Source organism: Cotesia typhae, unplaced genomic scaffold (genome assembly GCF_013202065.1).
Source record: "Cotesia typhae breed Kobodo isofemale line unplaced genomic scaffold, CoteBio_Ctyphae contig_33, whole genome shotgun sequence".
In the NCBI taxonomy this organism is placed as follows: Eukaryota; Metazoa; Arthropoda; class Insecta; order Hymenoptera; family Braconidae; genus Cotesia; species Cotesia typhae.
In genome coordinates, this window is record NW_027423741.1 from 2,690,170 (window position 1) to 2,713,131 (window position 22,962).

General features: G+C 32.0%; 1 protein-coding gene across 3 annotated transcripts in view; it reads left to right on the forward strand.

Moving 5' to 3' along the window:
* Positions 1-22,962, forward strand: part of LOC141526261 (uncharacterized) — a 112,626-nt gene that overhangs the window by 74,374 nt on the left and 15,290 nt on the right. For all 3 annotated transcript variants that reach the window (XM_074241168.1, XM_074241167.1, XM_074241169.1), the window contains one exon: positions 16,910-17,017. In XM_074241168.1, the coding sequence (XP_074097269.1) occupies positions 16,910-17,017 (108 nt within the window). The remainder of the gene's footprint in view (positions 1-16,909; positions 17,018-22,962) is intronic.

Consider the following 22,962-nt stretch of genomic DNA (forward strand, 5'->3'; position numbering starts at 1 on the left):
CTTACGCAAAATGACCCTATCGCCGGCCGACATGTAGAAAAATCGACTTTAGCGTAATTTGATTCGCATACACACTTGCTATCTTCAGAACATTTTGTGTACTTTCGGTCTCTGCAATCATCATCATTGACACAAAATCTATCTGAAACTGATTTTGACTCTCAATAAAACATATATCCACTCAAGACTTTATAAACGTTTGCACTTACTTTGTAAACATTTATTGTTAATCCATTCATAGTCGACTTCGCATAAGCATTCATGTTGTTGATTCGTAAACTTTGACTTTATACATACTAGATGTTGACCACAACACGGTTGATTATAAAATGGATTACACTGCCAACAAAATGACACAATGTCAGATATTAGCATTCTTGAAAAATTAAAAAATTTTTTCAGTTTCTTACAGCATCTCCGAAGCTCGGACACCGAGTTTCTAGTTCAGTAATCATCGTGCCAATAGGTGATACAATTATAATCACCAAGCCGCTGACAATAAAAAAAGCTTTTCCAAAATTCATTGTTTTATTGAATAAGTACTCAAATAATACGAAACATTGGGTATTGTCTGAAATTTTACTTTGTATATAAATCTTAAGTGAGGTGTAGTGAAAAACTAATGACTTCACATCAAATCAATGACGATAAAATAATTTTTTCATTTTGTTATTAGTAAACGATATTGAAATATTAACGGATATCTATTCCTAGTTGATGATACATGTTTTAGAACTATAAATTTAATTCATTTCATGATTTATAATTACTTTGTTTTTTTCTTTATTAACAGATCATAAAGCTGTTAAATTTAGATAAATTACTTACTATTAAATTCAATCACTCAATTTTATTGTTTAAAATATTTTTTTGTCATAAAACGAAATAATTGTACATTAATTTTTTTTTTTTTTTTTTCTTTTTTCTAATATAAATTTAACATAGTTTGATATTTTCGCATTATACCAGTAGACGTGGTTGATAGTGTATAATTTTTAAAAAATAACAATCTGAATTAAATTGTCACAGATTTTTCTGTCTATACATAATTACGATAACAACCATAAGCGTTTTTGTCAATCGGTATGAAATACTAAAATACGTAAAGTAAACCTGTCTGAATAGGAGTAAAACCTTGCGGTTTCATACCGAGCATTGTGTAGACCACTCAGACATCGTGTTGCGGCTTTTCGTGTAACACGGTGTACAGTGCAACGCAAGAACCAGATTCATGGGGCATGGCCAGTTGGTTACGATGTTTTATGCTCCAAAGTGCTCTGCACGTCAGAATGCAATTGTAATGGTCGTACTCGGCTCTGCAGGAGATTAATATATGCAGTGTACTTTCCAACGCGGGCCTCCAAAGTAAAGAGACACGGAGGTACTCTTGCTTTGTTGGTTTTTACACGAAATGAGCTGACCATACAACATCTGAAAAATAATAATTATATTTATTTTACCTTGAGAAAAAAAATTTTCAACATTCTGTAAATATTTTTATCAAATGTAATTTCTCGAGATTTGTTATATTGCTGATAAAAATTACATTTTAATTTTTTTTCAGAAAATTTTTGACATCTGAGCACTTTTGGGATTTTTTCACTGCGAAAAATTTCATTCGTACAAAATGGAAAAAATTATTGTTGCATTTTATTATTTAATTAAAAAATCATCAAATTTTTATTTTATTAATTAATTATTTACAATTGTTAGGTTAATAAAAAAAAAATTTTGAATATGTTATTAATATTAAATTATTAATATTAAAAAAATATGTTATTAAAATTTTTACAAAAATTGTAAATGCGGTTTTAAGGTCTGAAAGTACAAGTTCCATATTATTTGGAATCCCGCTTTGGATGTACGGTATACGGCGCCTGATACTACTGCTTTATAAGTAAAGTTACAGTCACAATATAAGTAAAGTGTGAGAGCAAAGACGGAAATAGAATGAAAAGCCAGTACAGTGAGAAATCGTATATATTAAACCGCGTTACTTTCAACGGTACTACCGCAGCAGAGCAACCAAACGTAACTTTACGCTTTGCGCACGTATTACCACAAGATAACTCGCTTCCTCTCATTTTTATTTTTTATTTTATTTTCTATTTCTTCTTGCTCTTTTATTTACATTTTTCCTCTTTACTTTTGCCTCGCGATCCTCAAGTGCAAGTGTAAGTAAACCCACCACTTCCAATGGGAATTTTCCACGTACGGAGAAATACCCATACGTCATACATCATATATTGAAAGTTTATGTAGGAAATTCAAAAGCATTTTTATTTCGACACCTTTTCATTTACTTTTTTTATTTATTTATATTTTGATGTTTTTTTAAAAAAATAATCGGACCGCAAACCAAAAAATTAATGTCACGATTTTATTAATGACTCCTAAGTTAGAGTAGCATAAATTTAAATCGCCTTTGAAAACTGAATTTTTACACAAAAATAAATATATAGACTCGTGTATATTTCCAAAAAATTCAATGTTTAACAAAAAAAATTTTTTAATAATTTTTTCGTCTTTACATTTTTTATAATTTTCATACATTTAATTTTAATATCAAATTTATCTGCAGCTAATTAAATTGAATACAAATTCTTTTTACTTTTTCTCAACGTGAGCATAAATTTCATATTGAAATATTTTCAGTATTTCGGTCCGAATAATACAACGTAATTACAAATAATTTGGTAAAATTCAATAATAATACAGGTGATTATTTTTCGCTGGAGCGGAAATATGACCAATCATTCGTGCAAGGACTGTGAAACTTGTTAGATTAATTTGATATTTCTGACGAATAGGGTGTCCATCGAACAAAAATAAAAATATCAATGTATATTTTATCTACATACAAATTTATATTTATATATTGTATTGAAGCGAAGCATTGTCGACGATGCAATGATATACTGTAAATGTTCTGCATCCTCGATTTTGCCTGTTACTATCCATTTAGCGTCGCTGCACATGAATCTATAGTAAGTATATATGGACATGGACGCAGGTCGACAAGTAAACGAGGAAACTAATGCATCACGCAGACCGCGAAAATTTATACTTCCTACAGTTAGTGAGTAAAACGCATTATCCAAGAAAACGAGTGGAGTCCCGGAAAAAAATTAATATCAAAACGAAATAACCTATTCAAGCCTTAATGCGTTTTTCCGAGTAAAAGTATATAATTAAAAATCAGTCTTTGATGTTTTTTTCTCAGTGAATAAATAAACTATACGATTTGAAAACTCTAGCGGAAGAGCTTTTAATGAAATTTCTGTCGACGGGTAGCTTTAACGCAAATTATATGCACTTATATAACAGCATAATATATGTATGTGTTATATGTATACGTAGTAGGTTGAAGTTGATACTTGAAGCTTCAAAGCAACTTTATTTTCCAGCACATTTTGGATGCAATCGAATTTCTGCCGAGAGTGCGCCGTGCTTTATGTATGACTAGGTCTGGCTATTTCTTCTCGGGACAGCACAATAGTGTAAAAACGGTCTAATGAAAGTAAACAGTCATCACTCAGCACAAAAGCTATAATTGCAAGAACAGGACAATTGGATATGCCTGAATCGAAAACAAAGAAGTTTGCAAATCACAAACTATAACCTCATCGCAGCGACTGCGGTTCGTGTTTGTTAAGTCTCAAGTATAATAATGTACCAACATCTTTCACTGTTAACCGTTACATTAGTTTATACCCACACCTGTAACCTGTATTCATGAACAAAACAAGGCTAACATTGTATTGTTTAACTCGGTTAGATTTCATCATCGTCCCTGCAAATAAACTTGATAATTCATTTGTTCCATTTGGTGAAACAAAGACAAATATTATTGTGCTTTCATTTCAAAAGATTGCATAACAACGGTCTGGAGTTTGTTAATTTTGTTTTATTTACGTCTCATCTTCCGGTATATTGCTGCAGCAAAGGTTACAATGAACAAGCTTTCATTTCAAGAAGAACATTAACATACTAATTTATGGAATTTCATTGACGGTGCTGTTTACAATTTTACCGGGTAATTAATCTTTGAACAATCAGGTCAAATTAAAAATGACAGCTGAAAAGATAAAAATCAACCTATTTTCTGAATTTGTAATTTTTTTTATTATTATTGACAACATTCAGAAAATTAATCAATAAATTTTATTTTTACTGTAGTTTCAATTTTTCATACAAATTACAGACACATATTAATAGCAACGGCTTTGAATGCTGGTAGCTTACATTGACAACGAAAAGAAATGCATATAGAATTTTTGACTGTACATTGATCGTTTCTCCAACAGGCTCCACCTAAAATTGGTGAACATGTCGCTTGGTTAACTAGCGTATTATTTGATTTACAAAAGCAAGTGTTATCAAATGAACAATCTGAATGCCAATGCTCTCCACATTGAATACCTATGTTACAAAAAACTGCTGATGATTCTGAAAAGTAAAACAAAATCAGTATCAAGGAAACTATTTTTTGATAATCATAAAAATTTTTTCATTTATGTACTTACTCAATACACATTGATTGTCTTCAACAGATACATAGCCCTGTTGACATTGACAAAAATTATTAAAACATCGGAAATTTGCGAGTGCACAATCAACATCTTCTAAGCAATGTCCACCAATTCCCGGCACACAAACGATTCCGTCATCAAGCGCATAATTATTTTCATGACAAACACAAATTTTATCATGCGAACATTTAGAATTTTTGATAGTGCTACAATCATGATCTGTTTCGCAAGAAGATCCTAGTCTTACTGTTGAACAAAAAAAATATTATGAAACATGGAAATTGATAAAAGCAATATGAAATTCTTGACAAAATTCAATCTTACTCTTTTTACACTCAAAGACCCCATTGATTATATGGCCAACGAAATTTCTTGTGCATCGACACCTATTGAAATGACAGTAAGAATTTTTAGATGTACAGTCACTGTTGCTTGTACAGATTCCAACTACAGGTGGTAAACATGCTCCATTTTCTGATAAAACGTAGTTTGATTTACAGACGCATGTCTTATTTTTCGAGCATTCTGCGAATGGAACATTGATACAATCGTAATTCGTCCGACATGGTTTTTTAAGCACTAAAAAGTAAACGGAAATTTGAAAAAAAATTATCAGATTGATTGGTGAATTTTTCTTATTCAATTATACCTATCAGGAGCACATGTTTTACCATGCATAATTTCAAAGAAAGGCCTACATTAACAAGTGTAATCGATACATGTAGAATTGCCGATTAAACAATCTACGTTTGTAGTACAACTTTTTCCCAAAGAGGGCGTAAAACTGATCTTATAAATGCATTCATTATACTTAGAACATATTGAATTTTCTATATTGCTACAATCGTCATCATATTTGCATTTTCCATGCAATTGCGCTGACGAAACCAAGATGAATCTGGCGTTAAAAATTCTGAACGATTATTTTTCATGATAGTGATACTTACTTACTAAACATCGATTATTGGACAGCGCCGCGAAATTTGGATTACATTTACACCGACCATTAACACAGTCTGAATTGTTAACAGCGCAAGGTTTTCTTTCTGAACACATTTCATTTAGCAATGGTAAGCAGTTTCTACCATTGACCATAACATGATTCACCGGACAGTAACATTTTTCTTGATCGCATAACAAAAATTCAGCTTCTTGACACTCTTCCTCACCGCTTTTGCAGCTCAGCTCCAAGAAAGCTATCACAAAATTATAATGCTAATCCAAAACCTTCTGTCTACTATTACTAACCGTAAAGCCTTGAATTAAAACGATTATAAATTTTTCTGTACTCACTAGGTGAACAATTTTCATTGGATAGTGAAATGAAACCATCAGCACAATGACACATCTCATTACGACAAACGGAATTATCAGGAAAACATTCTATATCTCTTACGCAAAATGACCCTATCGCCGGCCGACATGTAGAAAAATCGATTTTAGCGTAATTTGATTCGCATACACACTTGCTATCTTCAGAACATTTTGTGTACTTTCGGTCTCTGCAATCATCATCATTGACACAAAATCTATCTGAAACTGATTTTGACTCTCAATAAAAAATATATCCACTCAAGACTTTATAAACGTTTGCACTTACTTTGTAAACATTTATTGTTAATCCATTCATAGTCGACTTCGCATAAGCATTCATGTTGTTGATTCGTAAACTTTGACTTTATACATACTAGATGTTGACCACAACACGGTTGATTATAAAATGGATTACACTGCCAACAAAATGACACAATGTCAGATATTAGCATTCTTGAAAAATTAAAAAATTTTTTCAGTTTCTTACAGCATCTCCGAAGCTCGGACACCGAGTTTCTAGTTCAGTAATCATCGTGCCAATAGGTGATACAATTATAATCACCAAGCCGCTGATAATAAAAAAAGCTTTTCCAAAATTCATTGTTTTATTGAATAAGTACTCAAATAATACGAAACATTGGGTATTGTCTGAAATTTTACTTTGTATATAAATCTTAAGTAAGACGTAATAGAACACTAATGACACCACATTAAATAAATGATAAATTAATGACATTACATCAAATTAATGCTGATAAAATTATTTTTTATTTTTTGATTTTGTTATTGGTCATCGATGTCGAAATATTGAAAAAAATCAATTCCTAGTTGATAAAAAATATTTTAGAACTATGAACTAAGATCATTTAATGATTTATAATTATTTTGTTTTTCTCTTTTTTTTAACAGATATTGAAGCTATTAAAGTTAGATTAATTGCTTGCCATTAAATTCAATCACTCAATTTTATTATCAGTAGTATCATTTTGTATCAAAACGATGTACTTGCAAAACAAAATTTCTTTATCATGACTCAAAATTTTTACAATTTGAAAGAATAGTTTTTTCGATGAATTTTAAAGAAGTCTCTTTTCCAATATAGTATGTTTATTAAAGTATTCCAAGACTTCCAATAATACATGATTTATAAAAGTTTATTACATACAGATTATAAAATAATAACAAATTTAAAGTGCAAATGCATTTAATAAAATTAAACAAGTAATACATAAAAATTGATGAAGCTTAAATAGTGTCAAATTGCAAGTTAGATAATGATTTTACAGTAAAAGAAATTTAAATCGATGTTTATTCAAAGTTTAGACCGTAGAAAAAACTGCAACAGACCTACGGTGCAAGTGTTATTCAATGTCAATCTTTACACACAAATTACTTGCGACAGGTTTAAAATATGGTGTTTTGCATTTGCAGAAATGATCCTTGCAAATAGAATTTTCAACCACACATTGATGATTTAGCAAACAAGCACCTCCTAACATAGGTGAGCAGGTAGATCGATTGACGAGTGTATTATTCGCTTTACAAAAGCAGTTGTGATCCGATGAACATTCAGCATGGTACGGTTCTCCACACTCTATAGCCCGATTGCAAAAAATTGCGGATGATTCTTTGAAACAAAAACCGAAATATTTATAAAAAAATATTTTTAAATGGTTGTAGAAATCTGTACCGTTACTTACTTAGCACGCATTCATGTTCTGATACAGCTAAATAATCGCGATTGCACTGGCAGTTTCCATTGAGACAAAAAGAATTTTTCACTCGGCAATCTTGATGTTTTAAACAAGGACCGCCGATCTTTGGCAAACACAAAGTTTTATCTTCAAGAGCGTAAAAATTTTGGGGACAAGTATATATTCCATCACCCGAGCATATGAAATTTTTGGAAACTTCACACTCTTTATCTCTTTGGCAAGGATGTCCTAAAAGCTCTGAATAAAAGGGAATACACACGATCAATAAAAGCAAACGACTGAGCCAAAAAAGTTATCAATATCAATAATACAGAATCTGTGCTTACGTGGAACACACGAATATCTACCATTGGTTACCACAGAGAGATAAAATTTCTTGCATTGACACCTGTTCTGATAACAGTGAGAATTTTCGACTGTGCAGTCATCGTCTAGGTCGCATAATCCAGATATGCTAGGTAAACATATCTTATCTATTTTTGAAGCAAAGTAATTTGATTCACATTCACATGTCTTGTTTTTAGAACATTTTGTGTATGTTTCTTCGAGGCAATCAGAGTCTCTCTGACAATCTTCATGAAGTGCTGAAATATTTCGGCGTTAAAAATTTCTGTGTAGTCCCCAATCACATTACTTACCTGTAACACATTTTTCATCGAAGGAACTCATGTAAGAATTTTTGCACTTGCATAATCCATGGAAACAAATGGAATTTTTAATCAAACAGTCTTCGTTTGATTCACACTTTATACCAATAAGTGGGACGCAAGTAGTTTCATTAAAATGAAAATGATTATCCATGCACGTACAGTAGTGGTATTTTGAACACTTCGAGTTAATTAAAAATCTACAATCGTCATTAATTTGGCATGGGCGGTTTAGTTTAGCTAAAAATGAAGAATAATTAGTACTAATAGTTTTGTTCATCTTTGTTTTTTTTTTTTTTTTTTTAATTATTACGTACTTGGTAAACAACGATTGTTAGACAGTGCTATAAACTCGGAGTTGCATTGACACTCATTGTCACGACAAATAGAATTTTTTATTACACATATCCCATTTTTCGCGCAGCTTTCATGCAAGAGCGGCTGACAAGTCATATTAACCACAACATGATTCGGTTGACAGTAACATTTACCATGCAAGCACCCAGAAAGTTCCTCATCCTGGCAGCTTTCGTCATCGGGAGAGCATGTCATCTCAAAGAAAGCTGGAACAAAGCCAAAGTTATCTAGTACCAACTTTTTCTGTTTTCACCAGCTTTACTTACTTGGTAGACAAATATCGCTGGCTGTGGATAAATAATCGCATTTACAGTTGCAAAATCCATTAAGACAAACCGAATTATGCGGAAAACATTCATAATTTTTAGAGCAGGCCGCCCCAATCAATCCTCGGCATGTTTCAGGATTTGTTTTAACATATTTTGATTGGCACGTACATAAACCATACACACTACATTCTGAAAACGTTTGTTGTTCGCAATCGGTATTATTTAAACAAAATTTATCTGGAACTAATGTAAATTTATGTTTGCAATAATTATGCAAATAGAGAAAAATTTTAATGGATATTTCATAAAAAATGACTCTTACCAAACTGACATTGATCATCTCTCCATTCATAGTCACGGTTGCAAACACATTTATGAAACTTATCTTTTGATTGTTTGCATTGAAGCTGTTCACTACAACACGGTTTCAGATCATTTGGAAAACACTGAAAAAATGAATAAAATTTGAAAACAAAGTCTTTTTAAAAAAAATAATTATTTTTTATATCTTACTAAATCTCTGTAAGTTGGACAATTATTTTTTTTCGCTCCAACGACGAATGAATTAGTGAACTGTATTGTTACAGTCACGTAAAAAATAAATAACGTTCTTCCAGCAATCATTTTATTTTATAAAGTAATAAAGTTATTGAGTTTTTGAAGAACAATGATTGATTGCTCACAAAACATTAACTAATATGCAATCAAACGTTCATTAATATCGAAAATGAGTTTTTTTTTTATCTATTATCTAAAACTAAAATAACGAGGCCTCGGAGATTTTTAATGGTTATAATAAAAAATACTTTACAACTTTTAATTACTTTATTTATCAAAATCTGACACTTAGACGCAAATTTTAAAAAAAGAAAACAAAAAAATTAATAATACACTTGATCACTCGGTTATCAGAAGTCGATAATAACTATGCGCAATACTAATCGATCTAAACTTAATAGGTTTAATCTAAAAAAATAAATATTCCATTAACACTCGAACCAAAAACAAAGAAATGATTATTTACTAACCAGGTATGCAAAGATTAGTAGCTACGGCTTTATAACCTGACAGACATTGACAATGAAAATCAATGCAAACAGAATTTAGAATCATGCATTGGTCATCTTTCCAACAAGGTCCGTTCAAAAGTGGATAACATGTTGCTTTATTGATCAATCTATTATTTAATTTGCACACACAATAATTATCTTCTGAGCACTCTGCATGCCACGGATTTCCGCAGTCAATATTTTTGTTACAACGAACAACAAATTGTTCTTAAAAACAAAAATGATAAAAATTGATTAGTCATCAACATTAATTTTTTGATCTGCAAAATTTTATCACTAACCAATTTCACATTGAGTGCCTGAAACGGCAGAATAATTAGGTTTGCACTGGCACGTAAAATTAAAACAATGAAAATTATCGAATCTGCAGTCTTCATCGGTCGAACAGTCTCCATCAATAATCGGCGCGCAAGAAGTTCGGTTGTCAAACTCATAATATTTATTTCGACAAGCACAGACTTTATGATTTGAACATATAGAGTTCTTTATCAATGCGCAATCACTGTTATTTTTACAGGGAACTCCTAAAGTAAAATCTTGAAGAACAAAAGTAATAACTTAAAACTGTGCGTTGTAAATGGTCAATTAGCAATCTATACCAAAAGTTTCTTACTTCGTTTGCATTCATATTTTTCATCAATAACCGTGGGAACGTAATATTTTCTGCATTGACATTTTCTGTAATAACATTTGGAGTTTTCCGTCACACAATCTTCATCTAATTCACATTGTCCACCTATAAATGGCAAACATGATGTCTCATCCTCTGAAGCAAAATAGTATGGTTCACAAATACATTGTTTATCCGATGAACACTTTGTGAATTTTATGTTAACGCAATCTTCATCCGAAAGACAAAATTGATAAAGAACTGAAATATAGAAACCATTAAGAGACATTGTCAGATTAATTCAATCTTACACTCATCGCAGTAATACTTGCCAGGTAAACACTTGTTGGAAATTAATTTAAAATTAAACATGCATTGACAAGAATTGTCAATACAGATAGAATTTTCAACAGTACAATCCATGTGTGAAGAACATGGCCCGCCGATATTCGGAGAGCAAATTTTTTTCGTCCGTGGATAATAATTTTTTTTACAAATACAGCCCTCAAATTCGGAACATTTCGAGTTCTGTATTTTATGGCAATCTTCATCGAACTTACATTTATAATTCAGATGCGCTAATCAAGGAATATTGAATGTTAATTCCGAATTTATATAAATCTGAAAATAAAGGTCATACTTGGTAAGCATATATTTTTATCCTGCGCAGCATATTCTGGCTTGCATCGACACTTATTGTTCACACAGGTCGAGAAATCGATTAGACAGTGTTTATTCTCATCACAATGCTCGTTTAATAGTGGGACGCACTTATTATTCAATGCAATATAATTTGGTAGACAAGGGCATTTACCATCATTTGAGCAAGAAAAAAATTGAGTTTCTTGGCATTACATGTCCTCGGATTACATGTCCAGTTAAAATAAGCTATAACGAAGTATCAATAACAACTTACACAATTTTTTACTCGTTTTTACATGATACAAACATTGATAGAATTATTCCTTACTTGGTACACAGCGGTCATAAGCCAGTAGTACAAAATCTTTTTGACAGTTGCATTTATGATTAACACAAACAGAATTTTCAGGAAAACAGTCTTCAGTTTTCATACAAAATGATCCTATTAATGGCCGACACAAAAGGCCAATTTTAATGTAATTTTTTTGGCACACACATTCGTTGTCTTCAGAACATCTTGTTTGATTTTGGGATTCGCAGTCTCTATCGAATAGGCAAACGTCTTCTACAACTATTTTCAAATTATACTTACAAAAGAATGATGCGTTACTTATCTTAAAATCAATTATACTCACCTTGCTGACATTTATTATTGATCCTTTCAAACCCATCGTGGCATACACACATTTGCAGTTCTATCGAAGATTCTCCGATCTTTCTTTGTTTGCATAAAAGATTTTTTTCACAGCACGGTTGTGAATTGTGTAAATTACACTAAAAAATAATCAAGTAAATCGAATCAAAAATTATTTTCTAGATAAGTAAAACTTTTGATCTTACAGATTCTCCGAAGTTTGCACACACATTGTATTTTCTTTTGCCAATTGCTGAACCAGTGAGCTGAATAATTACACTCAATGCTACGCTTAGAATAAAAAATTGAACTCTTACCATCGTGTTTCTTATAAACGGCTGAAATGAAACAATTCGGTATTTTAAAATAGAAGAATCAATTTTTAAATTAAATATATAAATATCATAGTCTTATCTTGAATTTTCAACTGCATTTAACGACATCTTTACCAATAATATCAATTGTGATATCCTCTTCGAAATGTTTTTTTTAAATAGTTTAATTGCTCCACTTACTTTTTAGGAAAAAACAACTTACGGTAATATTTTTAGAGTAAAGTTCATTGAAAAGAAAAAATAATTATTTCGAATTACAAAAAGAGTTTAGACATCTGAACAAAAATATTTTTTAACTTACCACTTATAGATTAAAAAAAAAATTGAACAGTTTTAAAGAGTTTTATTGCTCTTTGACTGTAAACTACAACCATAACGACTAACGCATGAATATCCTAGCTAGTTCCTCTAGTTTATGCACATCAGACACTGATGGCAGAGCGAACTCGTGGCCCTAGGATACGAAGGATTTATTGCCACCGCAAAATGTGTGTTCCTTGTCTGGTCGAGTCAAATGAAATTGCAAATAAGACAGCGACTGTTGCAGTCCCCGTACGACTGAGAAAACAATAAAACTGCTTGGTTCTGGTTCCTGTGAAAGCCAGCCCTTAATTCAACGGCAATTATCCATCACTCAGCCTGTCTATGCATTAAGGAATCCTAAAAATGAGACCAACATTGTTTTTTTATGTTTATTTTATAAACAAATAAAGGCTGGATACAATTTAAAATATTTGTGTAGTCATATTTTCAGGGTAAAAATGTTACCACAGCAAAACCACAAACTAAAACGACGTACCTACACTAAGTCTTGCGATATAATGAGTGTAATAAACGAGGATAATAAGAATGAGAATATAACGAGGAGGGAGAGTTAGTGACTAAAGTGGTGCTGTAATCCTTGGAGACTTCTGTAATTTTGTTGAGAGTTGAGACTAACATATTATTTTTTTTGCCAAAACTATTTCGCTCTCCAACAAGTTATTTTCATAAAATTTCATTTTTATTAAATATTTTCGCTAAATACGCATGTCTGAAAAGCCAGTCAAGGCGAAACAATGAAAGCATTTTCGTAGAAGACTAAATGAAAAAAAATTAAAAAAAAAAACGGAAGGGGTATTTTCTATGTCTGTGATGTCTGGATAGAGGGCAAAATAAAGTTTTTAATTTCACAGCAGAATTGTTTCTATTGTGCTGTCTGCTTAGTCGAGCATTAATTATTTTCAAAAGTATTACAAAGGTGTATTTCAAAAAGGCGCTGCTTATTCTATTCATCGCATTACGACTTAATTAGACATTATCATCCGTCTCATCCCAACCAAGTTATAATATAACGTTTCATTCTTATTGTCGAGTTTGTTTTTCATTATGCAGCAATTTCGTTTGTAATACAACCCCGGACAAAATGAAAATAAAATTGTATCAAGAAATTTTCACTTTTTTTCCGTACAGTTTTATTTTTTATTTCTATTTTCTTAGAGCTCTCTCTACTCTATTTTCTCAAACTCGGAGGAATAACTTCCGTGATATTGAAAGGGTGACTCCCCTTTGAGAAAAATTTATTTTCTTGCTTACTTTAAATTGTCGAAAAGAGGAAAAAAGCGTCGTATGAATCCGAGAAGCAGGTCGTAAAGTAGAACCGGTAAAGTTTATTTTTTTCTCGACCAATGTGTCATTTCTTGGCGTTTTGTCATTCATGTGTGGAATAGAAGGGAGTTTTAGAAAATAAAAAGAAGAGTGGAAGGAAATAATAAATAGCGACACATGCTATTTTTATGAGATTATTATTGTTAAAGCTATTGGAAGTTATATATTTTGGGTAAAAGTATATTTTTTTTTGTAAAAAATAAAGTGAAAAGACCAGACACAACACTGAAATGTCGATTCCTTTCTCTTGTCAAGATAAATGGCGAATCATAGAATTATATTTCCGAGATTGCAAAATCATTGAGAAAATTGCCAAGAGTCTCTTGTCGTCCGCGCCATTGATAACGGTTTGAAAAAATAAACCCGTTGAAAGAGGAGTCTGCTGATAGATAGCTTCGAAGGGATAGGAAGAAGCGAGAGGGAGAGCCATTCAAAATAAAGATAAAAATAGTAAGCATGAAAGAAGATAATATAAATGCTCTAGGTGAAAACTCATGATTTCATGCTATTTATTGGAAACGTGTACTCCGGTACCTTTTTCTCGTGCTTTTTTAGTCAATTGGAAGTAATGTTATAAATAGCTCTCAGTAGTGAAAGGGATCCGTGAATATCATCGAGCTCTTCAGATATTGAATTATATTATTTAAATTGTCAATGTGATCGATTACTTCTTTTTAATCATTTTAACTTTGCACTATTTTATTTTATTAAATTATTTCTATAGTTCAATTAGTAAATAAAAAATTGATAAAAAATTTTTTTATTTATTTTTTCATATTACAGATTTGTCATAAAAACTTTGATGTTATGTATGAAATAAAATTATCAATTTAAATACCAACTTGCACACCAAAAGCGGAAAACCATCAAACTATTACCTGAATCAAATGTTTAAACGTTCACTAAAAGCGACAGTAATCCTTGATTCGTCCGACTAAATTGATTAACTCAATTGGTATGTAACTTAATGTTTAACTAATTTCAACAAGTGGCGCAGTTAATTACATTATACCTACAACTCTCGAGTAACACAAACGGCAAAGCTTTTCCCACGTTCATCATCTCCATTTCTCTATACTATCTATCTCTAATTTTATTCTGACGAGAAATACAAACCGACGAGCACTCAATACTCATAACAATTATCCTTGTGACAACTATCAGGCCAATTACTCATCCGCGAACCGTGTCACGAAAAAACGAATTTTTGATGCTGATAAAGCTACAGGGGATAACAGGCTCACAATCTATCAACAGCCTCGAAAAAACCAATAAGGTATAAATTTTCTGTATCTAAAAATATAGAAAAAATCTTGTTGATAAAATTCGAAGAGATATTGGTTAAAATTTTATTTATTTCTTTATTTTATTTTTTTTTTTTTTTTTTTTTTTTTTTTTTTTTTTGAGTAAAATATTAAAATTATAAATTAGTCTTTTGTTGAATTAAACTTGATATTATAATTGTATGGTAGATAAAAAAAATCACTTTTTACTCAACTAACCGTGAAAAATTTATTCTCACTGTCTGAGCCATGAAATAGAGGGTAGAAAATGCTCGGAAATATAATGAAACAAAGAGAAATATAAATGGTAGAAATTAAAAAAGAAAAATAATGAAAGAAAAAATCTAAGAACGACTGGATAATATAAACAGCAAGAATATAACTTAACACTTTTAAAAGTTATACTCTCAGTATAACTTTTATTTAATATATAAGACCAGAACCAGAGCACTTTTATTATTTACCCTTCTCATTATCTGCAATTAGATTAACCAACTAATTACATCCCGCGTTATGGAATTTACGACAAAATTAAATGTAGGCTTAATGAATAAACCATTAGAATTATTTGTTTTTTTTTTTTTTTTTTTTTTTTTTTTTTTTTTATGTTCATGGATAATGATAACCTATGCATGTTATCAAGTTTTGCATTCACTTATGTACCTGGCAAACAGACCTCGAACATACGCGAGGAGAGTAAAAGTCTATAAATTTCAAAGTAATCGATTAGCGCGAATAGGATGGAGGCTTTCAAATTATCCGTTGATAGCCGGTTGCGTGACCAGAGTAATTTATTTAAAAATGTCAAACACTTGTTTTATTATAATTTTTATTTTACACTCTCACTCAAGTATTAGTTGATGGATTACATCACAGGGGCAATTTATCACCCGCAAAAACGTTGACGTTTTATCGTGTTAATACATTAAACTCTTTATTTAACCATTAGCATCAGCATTAGACCAAGCTTTCGTGCAACTTATTAATTATCCGGCGTCTTATCAATTTTTTTATTAGTTATTTTTTAATTTCACTTAGCTTTTTATTTATTTACGTTACTTGCTCACTAGTTAATGGAAAACTCTGAGTTTCTTAGCGGAAGTTACGAGTCACAAGTTTTTTTGAACGGTAATTAGCAATTGCCTTTTTTTCAATGTCATACGATCGATTTTATCTTTTTGAAACTGCTTTCTTGATTTTAATTTTTACTTTGAGAGGTTGCGATCATTAATCATTGAGTAAACTTTCAAACATGTCAATATGTTTTTTAAATATCCGAATTCTAGGGATCTAAAGATGTGATAGCCAGGTAAAAAATTTGTATCACCCGAACGGTAATTTGAAACTACTGATGTAAAAAAAATTAACATAAAAAATCTGTTTAGTACAAAAATTTATTTAAAACTTTACAATATTTTTAATACGATTTCATTATTAATTTTTAAAAGGTGTTTTTTTGTATTACATCTAGATTTCTTTTGTAAAAGATGTAAATTGCGTAGAAAATGGAGACAGGAAAGATCTGAATTAAGTGGTTAGCTCTTTGGGAAGTGGTTTCGATTAGCCAGCTCGTTGAATCCGCGTCGTCATGTCGTACTGCTTCTTCTTTAGCGCTTTTTACCAAAAAGATATAAAATAAAAATGTTTAAAAAAATATAACAACCTCACTTTCTAAGCTTGACGGTAAATCTGAGTAAAACTCCCGAGAGATTTAAAAACACTTCCAGCTCTCATTGACTATAAGATAAAATAATAGTTATTCATTTCCACAATTCATATTTAAGTAATTTATAAACTGAAATAAAATAAAGCAAATTGACTAATTTTTTTTTTTTTTTTCATTTCTCGTTGCAGAACCCGGAGAGACTCGCAAAAAGGAATAATATAAATACTTTCCCGCCTTTCGAGCAAAGGAAAGGATTAAGAAAAATAAACTTAAATAAAGAAGTTAACACAATTGAGGTAAGTTAACCAGACATTTAAACAAAACCGGTCTAAGATTCAACTTAAACAAAGCCCAAAAGTTTAATCGGTTGATTTCAACTTTCGATGTATTCCACAGCGGTTTTCTTAAAATCTAATGGAAAGTTTGTTAAAACCCACAGCAGCTTTTTAGCAAACATGTTTGCTCGTAGATTTAAGTTTTTTTGTTCGAGCTCCTCCGGTCTTGTTTTTTCCCCGACATCCTTTTTAGCCGTCCCACGTCCCACGAAAGGTCTCCAAATCTTTAATATCCGCATTGACATAATCCGTATGCATATTCTTGACTTTTATCGCTCTTATTTCTTCGTGCATACATAAAATCCCGTCTTGTCCAACAATATGCTGAATACAATGAGGAAGAAGCTTCTTACAGGTAAGAAGCTTACCAGCTCTTACTCGCAATCGCAATATATTTATTACTTCTGATACAGATCGCTTACATGACATGCCAACTCATTGTTCGAGATAGTCTTCATCTCCGATAAATAAATAAAATTTTCTGACATATTCATATATGGCTCTATCAAAAGATATTATTCATCCATTTCTGGCCTGATATTTTTATGTCAACGCAGTAATTAGCAATTTATCTGATTCCTTATTTTTTAAAAGGTAATTTTTCGACAAAAAAAAACAATACAAATTGTATATCAGTTTCCATAAGAATTTTAAATCCAATTAAATCAGTTAATTTAACAAAAAGATATAGTAACTTCTAACAATAATCAAACATCGATAAAGTACTTAGAAAAAAAAAACTTTTAAGCAGCTTATCTAGCATCGATTTCCAATTTAGTAAACTACTAAACCAATTTCCGTCTCACTTAAGTTGAAAATTTAAGTAAAAATCGTTAATTAATAAATAAAAATTAAAAGTTATCATCTAAATTTATTTTTTATTCTAATATCTGTTATAAAAGACCAGACCGTAAAATTTTTTCGCGGAGTGTTTCTTTCTGCGATCAAAAATTTGCCTCAAAATTGAAAATGTATACTATTTTACAAAACTCCTGCTGCAGCATTGATAAAAAATGCATTTGCGCTTTGAGGGCGTGAAAGTCCGGTATCTTCCGCCCGGAAGAAGCTTCTCAGCGTCCGATGATAAACGAGCCGGGAATTGTCAGAAGAAATAGGTCGGGTAGTATTTCAGCTGACAAGCAGCTTGCGCCAGTGAGTTTTTGTTCAAAAAGTACTTGTGGCATGTTTGAACGTGTTCTGTAAAATGTCGAGCAATTCGTACTGACTGTGTGACGATATTGGGACGTAAATCGTTTACAAAAAAGCATAGCAGACGAATAGCTGTAAGGAAGGATGGAAATTGAAAGAAACCCAAAAGCTAGCACATCAAGATGTCAGTGGCATATGTAAGGCAGCTGAAAGGGTTGCTTGATACTGCCACCCCCATACAAATACACTCTCCAGCTCCTTCCTTCATCGCTAAGGTGTCATCTCTTTCCGATGACGTTTAATCGATAAGAGAGACTGGGTTACAAAGTTACTGGTTTCCAGTTTCTAGTTACCGACTGAAGAGTTCGTCGGCTTGATTCGAGTTCGCCTATTGAATCATCGTCTTGGAACACGATCTAGTCACTAGGGACCTAGATCTTGGCCACCGATTGCTCCATTATTCACGCAGAGTTGGGAAACTGTTCCATCTGACAAAAGTACCCATTTTGCAGTCGACATTGATTTCTGAGATGCGTTGATAGATGCAGATGTAGTAGTAGATGCAAATAGTTATTAAATTATGCAACAATGAGAGTTGTCGCAACAATTGTTGCTGGTTCATACATATATACGTATACAAGCCCAGAGCAGGCGTCCAAAACGGTGAATGCCATTTCATTGGGTGGTTAACTGATACACGAACCACATTGTTCTAGCGGCGCACAAACCATCGACCTATTTCCCTTCGGAGGAGTCCATCCGATCCAATTCTCATCTGCCTGCCGTCCCTTGTTCTATATTCAAAATATATATGTATACGTAGAGGGTGAAGTGATCTGTATGCATGGTCCTTGTGTTACCACAGTAGAATGCAGAATATCTATAGCGATCGCCGATTGTACAGAGTAGATTCTAGTCATGATTGAGATAGTGATCGTTAATGAAAACGATGTATAGTTAGATTAACTCAAATCCAAATGAGTAATCGACCGGCGTGGGACAGTGTACTGTTTTCCTCTAAAATCTCTTATCTCTGGCTTCCTGCCCAACAGGCTTGTCCAGCATGCGACCGGCGGAGAATAATGTCCTGTGTTAAGAGCATTATGTATTCTCTCGATGGTGGTTGCTTTTAATTTAGGATACAATGTTGAAAATTATGGGACAAACAGAATGGAATTTTTATAATTTTATAGAAAAAAGAAAAATATTAAAATTATTTTAAATAATTCTCAGCCTTTGTATTCAGTCAATTTTAGATCGTTTGGCTTTCAATTAACCGCTGCTTGGAATTTATTGTCCAGACTAATGTTTTTGTTTGACAAATGGTTACACTAATTGGATATCTAGCTGATAATAGTATTATAAATTATCAGAACCGGCAAATAAAATAATAAAAAACAAAAGCTTATTGGTGATACAAACAAATACATCGACGTTATCTTAATTACCAAATCGAGTGTTGAACATTAAAAATAGATCAAGCTGACACTTGACATAATGTTTAATGATAGTTGGAGTATATAGGCCGCGTTTTTTAATTATCTGATAATAGAGGTAACCTAAATGATTCTGGGTATTGTCAAAGTTTTTCGTCCAGGTCCTTTTAAATAGCAAAAGACGGGCATTAATGTTAATGACAATGCCTGTAATTAAACGCAGTCGTTCTCGGTTCTCGCTTGTAACCTTGATTCCTACCTGAATGAGTGCCAAGGCATCTAGCACAGTTTCACCCGGATCTTTTATAATCCCGAGTTAAAAGCAGCACCGGGAGTATATATACATTTATATGTGTGTGTGTACCTAATACCGAATCCAGAGAATAGAGAACGAAGAACCAAGAAGAGAACACTGCACCTGACAGACTCACTAAAATTCAACTTCCGACGGCCTTGGCACTATTTCCCGGATGTATGACCAGAGTTGATTATTATTATTTTTTTTTATATATGCTTCGTGTTAAAAAGAACTTTTTTGAATACAGAATCGAAAAAAAAAATTCTCCAAAAATTTTTATTAATTTACCGAGAACTTAAATTTAAAATGTATTAAATTGAAAAGACTAAAAAAGTGATATAAATTATTATAAATAATGTATATTTCATTCACTGCAAATACGTTTCATTGAATAACGAAATATTTAATGGAAATGGATGATTTTAAAGTGGGCATAAATGTAGATAAAAAAAATAAAGCAAATAAATTTAGCAGAATACCGGTACGAGTTTAATTACACATTCATATTTCAATATTCACATGGTGAATGTCCTATTGATTCACCTGAAGCATTCATATGCCGCATTGAGACACCGGTGATGCACATACGCACAACCTACTGAATTCTCTCGGTCCCTCGTGCCGGCAGTATATACAGTATAATATCTACATAAATGTGTATAAGAGAATGCATTTGAAAGCGTGTAATATCCACAAATGTATAAATGTCCTCGGTGAATATGTATGCCGCTCCATCTCCATCTCCTGTTTCTCAGCTGCATTTGGGCATCCTGAATTTTTAAACACGCACGTTTCATTTCCGGTTCAAGTGAATACGTGAATACGTTACAATCGACCTTAATTTTTTGGGATTAATATTAATTGAAATATTACTTTGAAATCAAAATTCTGGTTTAAATTTCAATGATACAAAAAAATGATAAGAGACATTTTTTTTAGAGAACCAAATTCTTTACAAATAATGTCTCACTCAATTTTATTGTATCTCTCGTACTTAAAAAAAATTTTTAATCTTACAATTTTATTCATTTAATTATAAAAAAAAATTTTTTTTTGGATTGATTAGCTTTTGAACATACACCCCACCAATAAATGTAACAGTGGCTTTTATTTTCCAGCGGACTAAAAAAAATAGTCTCCGTAATCCAATTAAACTTTAATACAATAAAAGACTCCTTACATTCACGGTTACTCGTACGCAATTAATTTTATTCTAGGTAGCGTTAATGAGTAATGTCGTGCTGTGAATACGCTGAGTGTTCCATTTTGACAGACATATATATATATATATATATATATATATATATATATATATATATATATATATATATATATATATATATATACGATGGATAGAAGTGGAAGAAGACACACTGAAACCGCCACTTTGTACAGACTAATTATCGTCGCCTGCCCGAGTTAATGGAAGTGTAATCTCCGAGGAGGGTTCATGGCACATACTCGCACATTCACACACTCACACCCTCTGCACTTACTATGGAGATACGCACTATAGATGACGAACGGAAGCGCCATTTTATAGGCATCAGATGGACGATACCAAGATGGCGAAATCCTCTGGGTTTTCTGGCTCTAATTTTGAGAAGCGCTCGAGTAGCGCAGCACGTTTGGGATATGAATCGTCCCGGTTAAATTGAACGTCATTACGCCTCAGGTGAGCCGGCCAGCAGACATAAAGCATCGGGTAGAAGGGATCTGGCATCTCTAAAGAGCCAAGACGTGTGCAGATCGAGAACTCGTCAACTCTTGACTCTGGAATAGAATCCAACTAAGCCCGTGGGCGTTTATAGATGATATCAAGACGTGACACGTACGTTCTACCACGTGCGCGTCATTCACTATTGACCGTTTTATGCAGCTCCTGAATTTAGTGCCAGAGTTATAGTCGAGCTACAGATATTAACTTGAATTCTCGAGTATTCCTCCCTGACAATGCTCTACTCTAACTGACGAAAAGCAATTTACAGTGACGTCCACCACCGGGACACGATGTTAAAAAGACGTTTTTCTACGTGTTGTGTGTTAGAGTTTTTTTAAGGAAAAAAATATATTACTTTTTATTTAGAATATTTATTTATTTTAAATATTAAAAAGTATTTGATTTTTTTTTAATCAATTGAATAATGATAATAATCACTTAAATTAAGAAATTGTTCTTAACTTGTAAAAAAACTTTGGCTTAATAATTTTTTATCACAACATGAAACCCTAAGCAGGCACAAATTGAGATTAAATCATTTTCAATAAAAAAAAAAAAAAAAAAAAAAAAAAAAAAATTGCATTTTATTATTTAAATCCGCTGGAGACAAAATTTTCCTTAATCTCTTAATAATACAAATATTATTAATATAATAATACATACTCGCAGTGATAAAAATAATCCGAGATTAAATCGTGTGTTTTTATTAAAAATTCGCTATTAATAAAAAATGATTATTTTTCGCGCGAATAATAAAACCCAGAACTAGGATGATTTGCATAATGGAAAATACATTATTCAGCGGTCTACATATATTTCCATCCAGACCTACATCTCCGTCTCCACAAAAGCTGGATATTACATACACATATATACAGATCTCTTGCACACTTTACACTCTTCTTTGGCACTCCGCGCGTTTATTTCCCCGGTCGTCTCGAAAACCGTGTACCTGTGAGCAAGAAAGGTGCTGGGGGTTACTTCTCAGTATATATTCCGTAGCATAGTACTATTTTATTACACAGTACACAGTGCTCCCCAAGTCTGGATTCACCAAAGGAATAATCGGGCTCATAGCCGCAGGCGGAGTAAATTTTAGGATGCCAAACCCAGAACCAAATTGGCTGCCATTCAGTGCCCACAACACGTCAGCGGTTGCTTACTGTTACACCTTACATCTTACGCCTCACACTCGACTCCTATGCATAATAATGATAATAATAATAATAATAATAATAATAATAATAATAATAATAATAATAATAATAATAATAATAATAATATACACTCCCATAAAGTAGGG